General features: G+C 35.9%; 1 protein-coding gene across 3 annotated transcripts in view; it reads left to right on the top strand.

The window, feature by feature from the left end:
• Nucleotides 1-15971, top strand: part of COG5 (component of oligomeric golgi complex 5) — a 281698-nt gene that overhangs the window by 222604 nt on the left and 43123 nt on the right. For all 3 annotated transcript variants that reach the window (XM_010841464.1, XM_010841466.1, XM_010841465.1), the window contains 2 exons: nt 13846-13956; nt 15021-15083. In XM_010841464.1, coding sequence (XP_010839766.1) covers nt 13846-13956; nt 15021-15083 — 174 coding nt within the window. The remainder of the gene's footprint in view (nt 1-13845; nt 13957-15020; nt 15084-15971) is intronic.

The following is a 15971-nucleotide window of genomic DNA, read 5'->3' as shown; positions in this document are numbered from 1 at the left end:
CAACTTTTTCACTCTCCACTTTCACTTTCATCAAGAGGCTTTTGAGTTCCTCTTCACTTTCTGCCCTAAGGGTGGTGTCATCTGCATATCTGAGGTTATTGAGATTTCTCCCAGCAATCTTGATTTCAGCTTGTGCTTCTTCCAGCCCAGTGTTTCTCATGATGTACTCTGCATATAAGTTAAATAAGCAGGGTGACAATATACAGCCTTGACGAACTCCTTTTCCTATTTGGAACCAGTCTGTTGTTCCATGTCCAGTTCTAACTGTTGCTTGCTGACCTGCATACAAATTTCTCAAGAGGCAGATCAGGTGGTCTGGTATTCATTCCCATCTCGAAGAATTTTCCACAGTTGATTGTGATCCACACAGTCAAAGGCTTTGGCATAGTCAATAAAGCAGAAATAGATGTTTTTCTGGAACTCTCTTGCTTTTTCCATGATCCAGCAGATGCTGGCAATTTGATCTCTGGTTCCTCTGCCTTTTCTAAAACCAGCTTGAACATCAGGAAGTTCACGGTTCACATATTGCTGAAGCCTGGCTTGGAGAATTTTGAGCATTACTTTGCTAGCGTGTGAGATGAGTGCAATTGTGCAGTAGTTTGAGCATTCTTTGGCATTGCCTTTCTTTGGGATGAGAATTAAAACTGACCTTTTCCAGTCCTGTGGCCACTGCTGAGTTTTCCAAATTTGCTGGCATATTGAGTTGCACATTTTCACAGCATCATCTTTCAGGATTTGGAGTAGCTCAACCGGAATTCCATCACCTCCACTAGCTTTGTTCGTAGTGATACTTTCTAAGGCCCACTTGACTTCACATTCCAAGATGTCTGGCTCTAGTCAGTGATCACACCATCGTGATTATCTGGGTAGTGAAGATCTTTTTTGTACCGTTCTTCTGTGTATTCTTGCCACCTCTTCTTAATATCTTCTGCTTCTGTTAGGTCCATACCATTTCTGTCCTTTATTGAGCCCATCTTTGCATGAAATGTTCCTTTGGTATCTCTGATTTTCTTGAAGAGATCCCTAGTCTTTCCCATTCTGTTGTTTTTCTCTATTTCTTTGCATTGATCGCTGAAGAAGGCTTTCTTATCTCTTCTTGCTATTCTTTGGAACTCTGCATTCAGATGTTTATATCTTTCCTTTTCTCCTTTGCTTTTCACTTCTCTTCTTTTCACAGCTATTTGTAAGGCCTCCCCAGACAGCCATTTTGCTTTTTTGCATTTCTTTTCTATGGGAATGGTCTTGATCCCTGTCTCCTCTACAGTGTCACAAACCTCATTCCATAGTTCATCAGGCACTCTATCTATCAGATCTAGGCCCTTAAATCTATTTCTCACTTCCACTGTATAATCATAAGGGATTTGATTTAGGTCATACCTGAATGGTCTAGTGGTTTTCCCTACTTTGTTCAATTTAAGTCTGAATTTGGCAATAAGGAGTTCATGGTCTGAGCCACAGTCAGCTCCTGGTCTTGTTTTTGCTGACTGTATAGACCTTCTCCATCTTTGGCTTCAAAGAATATAATCAGTCTGATTTCGGTGTTGACCATCTGGTGATGTCCATGTATAGAGTCTTGTGTTGTTGGAAGAGGGTGTTTGTTATGACCAGTGCATTGTCTTGGAAAACTCTATCAGTCTTTGCCCTGCTTCATTCCATATTCCAAGGCCAAATTTGCCTGTTACTCCAGGTGTTTCTTGACTTTCTACTTTTGCATTCCAGTCCCCTATAATGAAAAGGACATCTTTTTTGGGTGTTCTGAAAGGTCTGTAGGTCTTCATAGAATTGTTCAACTTCAGCTTCTTCAGCGTTACTGGTTGGGGCATAGACTTGGATTACTGTGATATTGAATGGTTTGCCTTGGAAATGAACAGAGATCATTCTGTCGTTTTTGAGATTGCATCCAAGTACTGCATTTTGGACTCTTTCGTTGACCATGAGGGCCACTCCATTTCTTCTGATGGATTCCTGCCTGCAATAGTAGATATAATGGTCATCTGAGTTAAACTCACCCATTCCAGTCCATTTCAGTTCTCTGATTCCTAGAATGTCGACATTCACTCTTGCCATCTCTTGTTTGACCACTTCCAATTTGCCTTGATTCATGGACCTGACATTCCAGGTTCCTATGCAATATTGCTCTTTACAGCATTGGACCTTGCTTCTAACACCAGTCACATCCACAGCTTGGTATTGTTTTTGCTTTGGCTCCATCCCTTCATTCTTTCTGGAGTTATTTCTCCACTGATCTCCAGTAGCATGTTGGGCACCTACTGACCTGGGGAGTTTCTCTTTCAGTATCCTATCATTTTGCCTTTTCGTACTGTTCATGTTATTTTAAGGAGAAGGATGTAATTTTTTTTTCTTGTGATGGGAACTTTCAAGATTTACTCTTTTAGCAACAAAAAACTCACCACATTCATGTATGACCTAAATCAAATCCCTTACGATTATACAGTGGAAGTGACAAATAGATTCAAGGGATTAAATCTGATAGAGTGCCTGAAGAACTATGGATGGAGGTTCATGACATTGTACAGGAGGTAGTGATCAAGACCATCCCCAAGAAAAAGAAATACAAAAAGGCAAAGCGATCATCTGAGGAGGCCTTACAAATAGCTGAGAAAAGAAGACAAGCTAAAGGGCAAAGGAGAAAAGGAAAGATATACCCATTTGAATGCAGAGTTCCAAGAATAGCAAGGACAGATAAGAAAGCCTTCCTCAGGGATCAGTGCAAAGAAATAGAGGAAAACAACAGAATGGGAAAGACTAGAGATCTCTTCAAGAAAGTTAGAGATACCAAGGGAACATTTCATGCAAAGATGGTCACAGTAAAGGACAGAAATGCTATGGACCTAACAGAAGCAGAAGATATTCAGAAAAGGTGGCAAGAATATACAGAAGAACTATACAAAAACGATTTTCATGAATCAGATAACCATGATGGTGTGATCACTCACCTAGAGCCAGACATCCTGGAATGCAAAGTCAAGTGGGCCTTAGAAAGCATCACTACGAACAAAGCTAGTGGGGGTGATGGAATTCCAGTTGAGCTATTTCAAATCCTGAAAGATGATGCTGTGAAAGTGCTGCACCCAGAATGCCAGCAAATCTCAAAAACTCAGCAGTGGCCACAGGACCAGAAAAGGTCAGTTTTCATTCCAATTCCAAAGAAAGGCAATGCCAAAGAATGCTCAAACTACTGCACAATTGTACTCATCTCACACGGTAGCAAAGTAATGCTCAAAATTCTCCAAGCCAGGCTTCAATAGTACGTGAGCCGTGAACTTCCAGATGTTCAAGCTGGATTTAGAAGAGCCAGAGGAATCAGAGATCAAATTGCCAACATCCATTGGATCATTGAAAAGCAGTAGTTCCAGAGAAACATCTACTTCTGTTTTATTGATATGCCAAAGCCTTTGACTGTGTGGATCACAACAAACTGTGGAAAATTCTTCAAGAGATGGGAATACCAGACCACCTGATCTGCCTCCTGAGAAATCCGTTTGCAGGTCAAGAAGCAACAGTTAGAACTGGAGATGGAGAAAAGACTGTTTCCAAATTGGGGGAGTACGTCAAAGCTATTTATTGTCACCCTGCTTGTTTAACTTTTATGCAGAGTACATCATGCGAAATGCTGGACTGGATGAAGCACAAGCTGGAAATAAGACTGCTGGGAGAAATATCAGTAACCTCAGATATGCATATGACACCACCCTTAGGGCAGAGAGCAAAGAACTAAAGAGCCTCTTGATGAAAGTGAAAGGGGAGAGTGAAAGACTTGGCTTAAAACTCAACATTCAGAAAACTAAGATCATGGCATCTGGTCCCATCACTTCGTGGGAAATAGATGGGGAAACAGTGGAAACAGTGAGAGACTTTATTTTTTGGGGCTCCAGAATCACTGCAGATGGTGAGTGCAGCCATGAAGTTAAAAGACACTTGCTCCTTGGAAGAAAAGCTATGACCAACCTAGACAGCATATTCAAAAGCAGAGACATTACTTTGCCGACCAAGGTCCATCTAGTGAAAGCTGTAGTTTTTCCAGTAGTCATGTGTGGGTGTGAGAGTTGGACTATAAAGAAAGCTGAGCGCCAAAGAATTGATGCTTTTGAACTGTGGTGTTGGAAAAGACTCTGGAGAGTCCCTTGGACTGCAAGGAGATCCAATCAGTCCATCCTAAAGGAAACCAGTCCTGAATATTCATTGGAAGGACTGATGCTGAAGCTAAAACTCCAATAATGTGGTCACTTGGTGCTAAGAACTGACTCATTTGCAAAGACCCTGATGCTGGGAAAGACTGAAGGTGGGAGGAGAAGGGGACGACAGGATGAGATGGTTGGATGGCATCACCGACTCAATGGACTTGAGTCTGAGTAAACTCTGGGAGTTGGTGATGGACAGGGAAGGCTGGTGTGCTCCAGTCCATGGGGTTGCAAAGAGTCGGACAGGACTGAGCGACTAAACTGAACTAATACAATCCAGTTTTGTTAGCTGTGGTCTCCTTCGTGTACATTAGATCCCTAGACTTACTTATTTTATAACTGGAAGTTTTTACATTTACCACATCCCTTACACCTCATCTCTAGCAACCACCAATCTGTTCTTTCTATCTGTGAATTTGTTTTGTTTTGTTTTTTGATTCTGCATATAAGTGAAATCATGCAATATTTGTTTTTCTCTATCTGACTTATTTTACTTAGCATAATGCCCTCAAAGTCCATCCATGTTGTCATACATGTTAGGATTTCCTCCTTTTTTTGTGGTTGAATGATATTCCATTATATGTACGCACCACATTTCCTTTATCCATTCATTTGTCCATGGACCCTTACGTGGTTTCCATGTCTTGGCTAGTGTAAATAATGCTGTAATGAACACTGTGGTGCATATGTCTTTTCCAGATAGTGATTGCATTTTCTTCAGATTGCTGAATCATACAGTAGTTCTGTTGTTTATTGTTTTCCCTCTGAGTGAGAGGGAAGCCCTGTAATGGTTGAACACTGAAGGAGGAAATCTAACTCTAAAGGAAGGTTTTTAATGCAAGAAGGAATAGTAAGCACACTTGGTAAATATATAGGTAAATTTAAGCCTTAGTTGCATAAAATGAGAAACAATAGTGACTAGTTCAGGACATGGAAACAAAACCCCTAAAATACAAATTCACTTTAAAGTTTATACTGATGAAAAGATAATGAGTTTGAAAGCATTCTAAAATGCTTGTGTTATTCAGGAGGACTATAAAGGTATAGATACTTTGACCTAAGTTGAGCATGAATTTTAACAGTTTAATTATGGCCACTGGAAAAATAGAAATAGAATGTGTATCTTCAGAGATAATTGATGAAAAAATTGATATAAAGACAAGTACCAGTTCAGTAAAATGCTGAAAAGTAAACAGAATAAAAAGCAAAAAGTCATATGAAAGTTCATAGTAAGATGAATTCTAACTGTATCATTGATCACAGTAAATGTAATTACCTCAGTCAGGTAATTAATCTTTTTTTTTCTGGTTTGACATTAAAAACACTGCTATTAAGATTAATATTCAGGGGGGGAAGAAAAAAAAAAAGATTAATGTTCAGAGAGAGCCTCATTAGCTTGGAGCTCAGTAATACAATTTTTTACTATTAAGACCGGTTAAATTGAAAGTTATCTGTAGACCATATAAAGAATTTCTTGCTATGAAAATTAATAATGCATAAATGATTATAGGTTTAATTACATTAGACTTTATATCTCTCAAAAACTGTGAAAGTATTAGTCTATAATATACAAATAAATAAACAACTAATTATTTTAAAAAATCATATTGACTGGCTTAGGTCTTAATAGTTGGATGCTGAAATTTTAGTTTTTTGTATCTCTGAAGGTAATACATTTTATTAGAAAGTCTATGGTTTGAATTTCAGTCTGTACTAAACCTGAACCATGTAAATCAAAGAGATCTTATTCTCTATATATTCAAAGAGGTTTTCTGTCAATTAATAAATTAGTCTTAGTATTTATTATTGGAAAATGGAAAAAGCTCAGTATAACTGACAGTAAACCATTTTCTCTTCAAAGAATTAAAAATATAAAGACTTATAACTATAAATTTAATTAACAAAGCCAGTGCTTTAGGAGCCAGTGATTGGGCATGGGTAGGTGGAAACTCCATCTGTTGTTCAAAAGCATAAGGTTCTTTGAAGAAAAATAAAGTAAAAGTTTCAAGTGATCCATTCCTAGCAAATTGTGTTTGTCTTCCCTACCCGCTGTAGTTACCAAATCCCATGTGCTGGGTGGAGGTTTTGACTTAAAGGACAGGAGCATGGGAGCAGATCTAGAGGAGGTTGATGAGAAAGGTAGATTGGTAAAAGGGTCTTAAAGTAATCCAGGGTGTCTGAGCAATGCAGCTATGAATTACAAAGCTATGGTTGATTCCTGTGTGCTGGTTTTACTCATATATAAACAAGATTTGACTTCCAGCTTTTTAGTTTTATGTTAACTGCCCAAAAGGGAACCCATCTCAAGTTGTCATTTCTTTACTATCAGATCTGTGTGACGTTCTAGTCTGATGTCTCGATGTAACATTACCATTGAATCTATTCTGTAGTTGAACGGACTTGTCCTTATTTTTAGCTAAACAGATGTATAGTAACAATTGTTTGTTTTTTTTTTTTTTAATCAAGTAGTCAAGTATTTGAGAAATTCAGTAGTCTGAAATATAAGAACTAGGAAAGAACTAAAACCATCCTCTGAACTTCTAGAATTGATGTCACAGTGTTCATGCACTAAAGTATAAACTTACTTCATGGAGAAGTCTCCCAGTTTGCATGTAGTCTGTCCTCTTGCTTCCCAATTTAAAGCAAGTTAGACCAAGAGGAGGGGAAAGAGGATCAAAAAGAGGCAACTTACATCTTAAGAGCAAGAGAAGGATTTGTTAAATCATTAAATTAAAAGGAAAAAGAAACACAAAATCTCAGAAGATGTAATAGCCTAAAGCTGTTAATGAGTGAAGAGGCAAGCAGCCATATAGACACTATGAAGATCTGATAGAATCACTTTTAAAACAAAGATGTGTAATAGCACAGAAATACCAGTCACTAGTGAACATACAGAAAGGGGAAGTAGAATTTGCCTTCTTAAGGTATATGCCCCCATCTTATTTATGAAACCAGAAAGTGTTGATGGACAGTGTAGCAAGATTTTCATGAAAATATTTTCTGATAGTTTCAACACCTAAGAAAATTAATTTTATTCATCAAACAAGTTCAGTTAGGTTGACATGCCAGGAAAATGAAGAATTGCTGTGTAAACCTGTGAGTTTGTCCTTTGCTGTAAACATTGCAGAAACATGTCCTATCTCTGAATTTCAAATGCAATACAATTTCTAATATATTAAAAACTATGTAGTATTAGGGATATTAGATAATTTAATTGTGAATGTGCATCTGTGTATAGATTTTTAATAAGATAATTGGCATGTTATAATAAGTTTAGTGATATTTAATTATGATTCTTTTTTGCTGTAAACCAGGTAATTATAATGAAAGCATTTGATAAGTATAAATAAAAATTAGTTATTTTAATCTGCATCACAGATAAGTAGATCAAATGAGATTATCTTCCCAAAAACCTTCTGGGGAAGTAAACAGTAACCAAAGCAGTTTATTTTCTCATATTATATTAAATCTTTCAGGAATGGAATTGTACATCTTTCATTTTTACAATGAAGGAAATTGTGTGACAATTTTGAAGTGTGTTCTGTAAATTAAGCTTTAGATACTCTATGAAATTCCATAGTGCCTTTTACTAGTATATGGTAACCTTACACATTATATAATCCCTCATACTACTGTTTAACATTTTTGCTTTATTTCTTTCCAGTTTTTTTTTGTGTGTGTGTGTGTTTGTGAGAGCAAACTGCTACACAGACAAATCTTTGTTTTTGTTTGTTTTATACAGTTAACACTATAATGTAAGCATCTTCCATTGTTATTTTTTCCAGCTTGTGAACTGCCTGATATACCCAACTATTCTCTTGTTCTTAGACATGTAGGGCTTTCTAGTTTCTCTGTTTTATAAGTAACATCATCTTTTGCATACAGCTTTATTATTTTCTTAGGATGCATTTCTAATAGTGGGCTATGAAGGGGCACAGCAGTTTTGAGACTCTTGGAATATATTGCTCATCAGCATCTCTTGACCTCAAAAGTATTTAGATGAACCATAGGATACACTTAGACTCACATTTCCATATGTCCAGAAAAACTGATATGATGTCACTCTGGGATTACAGATAGATTTCATCTACTGTGTCTAAGAGATCTGTAGTGACTGGCTGGAACATTGTGTTACAAGGCTGTAACAGGACCACAGTTAATTGCTGACGTCTTCTCTGTGTGGGATTGGGGAGTGGCAGTCTGAGAGCTAGATATTTGCCCTTTATACACTCCATTTTTTTTGTTGTTAAAAATAACAGTAGTAATAATACTTTGCCTTTTGTGAGTTTTTTTTTTTTCCTTTTTAAAAAAACAATTTATTGGGATAAGGCCTGGCGTGCTGCGATTCATGGGGTCGCAGAGTTGGACACGACTGAGCGACTGATCTGATCTGATCTGATAGTTTTTGTGTTTGTTTCAGGTGTACAGCAAAGTAAATCAGTTTTGCTTATATACCAGTATTCACTCTTTTAAGATTCTTTTCCTTACAATTCATCACAGAACATCAAGTAGAGCTCCTTTTGCTATACAGTAGCTGTTTATTAGTTGTCTAATTTATATGTAGTAGTGTTTCTATGTCAATCCCAGTTTCCCACTTTATCCCTCCTGCGTTTTCTTCTTGGTAACTATAAGTTTGTTTTCTACCTCTGTTTTGTAGTTTTATACCCTTTTTATGGATTCCACATAAGCAATAGCATATGATATTTGTCTTTTTGTGTGTAATTAAAAATTTTTTTTTGTGCTGTGAACTACAAAATTGGATAAAAAGCGAATTTGAGAGAATTTGAGAGTTTTAATATAAATTTCACATTAAATTTTAAATTCGGCAATTGTAATCCAAGTATATTCACCACTTTCAGAAAAACTAATGTAGATGTAACTATAACTGAAGGTTCATCAGAACTTGTTTCAGTTTTTGTTAAGAATATCTGATTTAATATAAAAATGTTTTGACTTTTTTTCACTCAGGAACCATTGTAGATTAGTATACATTTTGCATTATTCTAAGTCTGTGAAATTCTAATACATATTTTCGTCATTTGTTTTACATGTGATTGCAAAGAAATATTTAAAATTATTACGACCAAATCCACATTTAAAAAAAAAGTTATCCTGAACCTTTGACATATCCTTAGCAGTAATAGAAATTACAGATGAAAAGAACACTAGAACAATAGAATATCTGGAAAGTAACTTAACTGTATGAAATTCATAACTAATCTATAATATATTTTCTTGTTCTTTTTAGACATTCTTCTAAGTCACCAACGTTATAATTCCCCAAAAGAGTATATTATCTGAAAGAAATTTAAAGCTCTCATCCAACTCATCTCTTGAATTGTCAGTTTTCTTTCTTTTACTTGTAGCCCTCAACTGTCATTGATCATAGGGCGGTCTTAGGATCATTTCACCTACAAGTTAAACAGGCTACCTACCAGGCTCCTCCGTCCCTGGGAGTCTCCAGGCAAGAATACTGGAGTGGGTTGCCATTTCCTTCTCCAATGCATGAAAGTGAAAGTGAAGTCGCTCAGTCGTGTCCAACTCCTAGGGACCCCATGGACTACAGCCCACCAGGCTCCTCCGTCCATGGGATTTTCCAGGCAAGAGTACTGGAGTGGGTTGCCATTGCCTTCTCCAAAGTCTAGTATTCATTTTATTGCAAACATTTTAGAAACAGTAAGAGAATGGGTAAAATAAAATCAGGTAAATTCATATAGTGGAATAGGACATAGCAATAGATAGGGACAAAAATGGATGAAAACCAGTAATACTATGCTGAAAGAAGCTTTATACTTATATACACAAAAACTTTATATAAAGATATAGAATAGACAAAACTGATCAATGAGATGAAGTCATTGGTAACAAATATAATGATGCCTATAAGTTGTTTTGAGATGCATCAAATATATAAAATGCATAGAGACATGAATAAGATAAGCAAGTTTATAAAATGCTGTTATAGAATCTAATTAGTATATTGGTGTTCATTGTACAAGTCTTAAGTGTTCATAATAAAATGTTAGAAAAAAGTTGTTCATTACTTTTGGTGGTTTTCAAAATAATATGTGTTAGTAAAAATAAAATTTTTCACCAAGAAGAATACACAGGAGGTAGCAGGAACTGGTAAAAGACTGGCTGATATGTGAAATATATCGTTGGAACTCATTAAAGGTATCCTTCCATATTATCTGTGAATGTAGCCCCACTTAAAAGTTAAGACTTACCAAACCAGAAGAGTGGTGTTGAGTGGAAATTGGGATGAAAGACCCTCCTGGAATGATGTGGTTAGTGTTACACAAATAAAATAATTTATTAAAACTAATGACACTCTGTCTACATTACATTATATAAATTTTACCTTAAAAGTAAGAAGAAACCTGAAAGTAAATATTGAATGCCAATTAATTATATGCATGCATAAAGTGTTTAGGGGTGAAGTATACTGATGTCTAAAAAAATGAGTTGAGGATAGATGATAGGCATGTGATATAAAGGACTTCCCAGGTGGCACTAGTGGTAAAGAAAAGTGAAAGTGAAGTCACTCAGTCATGTCCAGCGACCCCCAGGGACTTGTAGCCTACCAGGCTCCTCCGTCCATGGGATTTTCAAGGCAAGAGTACTGAAGTGGGTTGCCATTTCCTTCTCCAGGGGATCTTCCCAACCCAGGGATCAAACCCGGGTCTCCTGAGTTGTAGGCAGACACTTTTACCATCTGAGCCACCAGGGAAGTGGTAAAGAACCTGCCTTCCAGTGCCTGAGACATGGATTCAGTTCTTGGGTTTGGAAGATCCCCTGAAGGAGGGCACAGCAATCCACTCCAGTATTCTTGCCTGGAGAATCCCACGGACAGAGGAGCTTGGGGGGCTACTGTCCATAGGGTTGCCAAAAATCAGACACAACTGAAATGATTTAGCATGCACACATGTGATATAAAACAAATTATAGAATGTTAATTGTGAAGTCTAGTTTATCAGTATATGGGAATTTACTATATAGCTCTTATAACCTGATGGAGAAGAAGACAAGGACCTAAGTAAGAGTCCAGGGTATTCAAGTAATCATTTTTTAAAAAATATTGAATTAATTAAGAGTTATTGTAGCAGTAAGTAGCAACAAACACACCCAGGGCCCAGGTCTTGGTCTCTAATACCACTTCTCACTAAAAGAAACCAGAATTTCTTGAAAACATGGCAGATTACAGATAGAAGAATTGTATCATTGTGAGCTTAAGAAATTGATGACTGAACTGAGCTTTTATAATAGAATACTACTATGCTTAGGAAATAAAAATTCTTAGGGACAAAGGGCCATAATGTATGTATGATTCAGAAAAAAATTATACTCACACATGTGTGTATATGTGTATGAAAGGGGGAAAGAGACTACGGATAATAAAGCAAATGAGATAAAGTGTTAGCAACAGGTAAATCTGAGTAAAGCATAAATGTGTGTTCCTTACACTGTTTTTATTTTTATAACATTTTGTAAGTTTGAAATTACTTTCCCCCAAAAGATTAGACAGGAGTGATGCTGGAGGGAAACCCAGGTGATCTTCTTAGCTAGGGACTAATTTTTAGTTGGACTAATTTTTTTTTTTTTTCTTTTGCTGAGGGATGTTCCATTGTATGGATATTCTACATCTTATTTATCCATCTAGAGTTGACATTTGGGTTGTTTCCATTTTGAGACTGTTATGCTATGGAATAATGATTCTGTGAAGAGTTGTGTACGCATTTTTGTGTGAATGTACTTTTTATTTCTTTGTGTATATATATGTAAGAGTTGAATTGCTGGATATGTTTTCACTTCTGTTTACTTTTGAGGAGTGGCCAGGCTGTTTTCCAGAGCCTCTGCTCCATTTTAAATTCCTACTATCAATGCATATGAGTTTCCTATTTCATGGCCAACATTTGTTATTATCTTTTTTTGTTAAAGCATCCTAATAGGTGTAAAGTGGGCCTCTGTCTGTTTTTAAACCCTGTAAGTATGATTAGTTCTTAGTAGTAATAAAATGGTCTCCACCCATTACTAGCAGTGAGCCTCTTTATTAAATATGGAATACATATAATAAGTGGAAATAGGATAACATCAGAGAAATTATTTTCCCATTTCTTTGTTAGTATTTCAAAATTATTTGGAGAAAATCTCAAGAGAGATTGGAGTTTTAAAAGTGTAGAGCTAGAACTCACAGATTTTAAATGCCTGTTATAATGAAATACATATTTAGCTTCTAACCCCCTGAGTCTATTGTAACCATTAATACCACTGCCACTGAAATCTCCACAGTGGTTTTGGGTGCCTTCCCTCACCCTCGCCATAGCGTGGAGCCCATCATCTGCCTTCTTCTGGGAGCTCAGGCTTCTGTTAGTCTTAGTTCACCACACTGTAGATTAAACTGGACTATGTGAGTTCATCTGAGGTCTAACCATTGATTTTTTAACATGGTTTCTATAGGGAAAATACTACATTTTTTTTTCTTTCAACCCACCAACTTACAAATGACTGTTTAGAAAACAACTTGATAATAATTTGGTAACTATTTGTCCATGAGGAAAGGCAAAATAAGTTGAAATTATTTAACCTAATGTCAGAAAGCTTTATGTTGACTTAAACCATCATCATGGATTAAAACTTTAATGAGGGATCATTCTCTTTATTCTAATTGGAGTTTTTATATTTTTGAAATTAAATATTATTGCCATAAGTAGGAATTGAAAAAGTGGGAATTGAATTTAATTTTGAAAATGTATATGTGAGTATCAAAGAGAGTAGAACACCTAGTATTTCTTTCACTCATATTTTATTTGTCTCATTTTAACAAAGGGAAGATGCTCTTAGTTTTGTCTGTTTCCTAAATGGTCAGTTTTTCGTATTTGATATGTGCATCCGCCCATATACTTATTTCCTCATGTTTTATTTTCATAATCAAGTTTAATTGACCTTTAATAATTGTTAAAGAGGATTGGATTAAAATCTGATGAATATGAGAATGGTTATACGTGGGCTTTTTTCTTAAATGGGACTATAATAGTTTTAGATTTGATTCGATAAAAATTTCATGTCCTTTCCCCTAATATGCATGTATTAGTACCACTTCTACTGATCTTCCATACACAGTATAATAGTACACAACTTTCTTTTTAATCTACAAAATAAAGAGTGTAGTGCTCTCTGTTTATCTCTCATTTCATTAGACTATTATGACTGTCAAATGTCAAATAGGATGTAGGTTTATTTTTATTACTCCCACCCTCTCTCCTTTCTTTTTTCTTTTTTTGGGGGGATGGGTTTTTTTCCCTGAGTTTTTGAATAGAAAAAAAGATGGCTGGCAGAAGGTGTTCCTCAGAAACACTATGCTGATGTATCAGAATAACAGCACATCCTGGACTTTTTGGTCACACTTGCCTGAGGAGTCCACCAGCTATGAAGGACTGATGAAGGGTGTTCTTCCTGTGTGAGACTAATTAGGCTTCTAGGCTCATCATGTTATCTCTACAGAGATTCCTGGCTATGCCTGAGGTCCAGAGCTTGACTTGAATATTTTCAGTTAACATTCGCTTTGTCAGAGGACCATAAACTTCCCCCCAGTTAAATATGAGCTGTCATTTTGGTAATATCTTTTTGTGTTGAATTCTTACAGCTCTCCACACAAGGGGATGCAAGTCAGGTGATTGGACCTCTTACCGAAGGACAGAGAAGAAATGTGGCAGTAGTAAATTCACTATATAAGTTGCACCAATCAGTAACAAAGGTAACCTTTATTTTAATTAAGCTCTATTGACTTAATTTTCTTCTTGCCTCGAATTTAGACAATCATGAATTATTATTTAGTTTTTTGCCAAGGAATACAGTGAAAATGTGATTGTAAACTAAGCTGAGGACTGAACTCTTTCTAAACAGTCTTTGTTCCTGGCCTTTATTATTTGCCTGTACAGTTAGTTTAAAACTTAAATAGATTTAATAGTACTAATAAAATCAACAACTGCAACAACATAGAGGGAAAAGGGGGAGGAGGGAAAGAAAAAGAAAAAAATCCAGAGGCAACTATAGAACATGTCAAAATATAAGAATAATAAACGTATTTCTTGAAAAAAAATAAAAAATAAAATGCATGAGGTACTCAAGGTTGCTCAAGTATGAGCTTTTATATGCTAGATGGTATTTTAGAATACTTGTAATGACTTGCTTGTAAGTGTATTTTCCATTTACTTAAATTTTTGAGCAAGTCATTTTGATCAATTAGGGGTTTCCAAACTGTGTATTTGGTACACTAAACAAAATATATTTTTAAAGAGTTATTAACAGGTAAATGTCAGAAAAGTAAATAACAAAAGTAAATAAAAAGAATACATATTTTCCATTTCCTTTCATTATTACTCTGCAGACTCACAAGCAATGAAAAGTTGTATTAGCCTGATTTAAATGTCTTCGTTGATACTTTCAGAATTTTCATAGTGTTGGTATTGATTTGTAGAAAGGGAAATATTTGACATTATAGTCAACTTAGAAAAAGTGATTTTTTTAAAATAAATAAATATGGCTTTAAACTGATCTTTTCAAGTTAAAACTATATCATTAAGGAAAGCTAGCTTTTAAAATTCTTAATGTTTTAATTATTTCAAGTAGATAATTGCTTTATACAGGAAAACATTTAAAAACCTATCCTACCTACTGCATACTAATGGACTTTTAAAACACGTATGAGATGCTACTCTAAAGTAATGATAATGTGAAAACAGCTTTATCATGTTATGATCAAAATTAGTATTTATAAAAATAGATAACTTTCTCAAAATATAACTGGATTTGTTCTAGGTGGTTTCCAGTCAGAGCTCATTCCCACCAGCAGCTGAGCAAACTATAATTTCAGCCCTAAAGGTAAAAGAATTTAATTTAATCTTTGACTCTGTAGATCAGAGTCAGTTTTAGAATTGTTTGGATGAGTGGGAGATGTCACATTTAAAAATAATTCAGAATCTTCTCCATATGCCAAAAGTAGCATGTTGATGATTATCCTAAAGAGAGAGGCTACTTGTGTGTTTATATTTTCTAGAATTTAAAAATAGACCCTGTTGGTGTCTACAGATTGTGTTCCAGTTATGATAATTGTATCATAAGCAAGAGAAGCAAGAGTCTTATAAATATTCACTGTGTCTTAGGGCAGTGCTGCCCGGTATTATCCCAGCAAAGCAGTGGTTCTCCATCAAGGCAATTTTGTCCCCTCGGGGCATTGAGCAATATCTGGAAACATTTTTGATCATCATGACCAGGAGCAGGGTGCTACTGGCCTCTCGTGCCAGGGATTCTGTCACGCATTCTGCAGTGCACAGTCCCTCATAACACAGAATTACCAGGCCCCACATCTCAATAATGCCAAGGCTGGGAAACTCTTCTGTGTACCTGTAAGGTATGACGCCAGCGCACATTCCCACTTTTTAATGTACTAACCTAAGTTTTGCCTTGAGAAGAGTAAGAGAAGATGCAGTCAGTCCAAAGCCTTCCTGCAGTGACCCTGCCAAGTACGGACTGAATTGCTTATGTTAACAGACCTCAGTGAAACAGTTTTGACCTTGCTTTTTAATTAAATTTCATTAAAAATCTTTATGGCATAATAAGTGAAGAACAAACAGAATCATCTGACTCAAAGGGAAAAGGAGAATCTTGAATTTTCCTAAGACTGTAGGAAGCTTACTACGTCACTTTGATTTAGGATGTTATGATGCATAAACGCAACCCAAGAACCAAAAATCTCCATGCTTTTATTAT

Source organism: Bison bison, unplaced genomic scaffold (genome assembly GCF_000754665.1).
Source record: "Bison bison bison isolate TAMUID 2011002044 unplaced genomic scaffold, Bison_UMD1.0 scf7180017864162, whole genome shotgun sequence".
NCBI lineage: Eukaryota > Metazoa > Chordata > Mammalia > Artiodactyla > Bovidae > Bison > Bison bison.
This window is presented reverse-complemented; position numbering and strand designations above follow the sequence as displayed.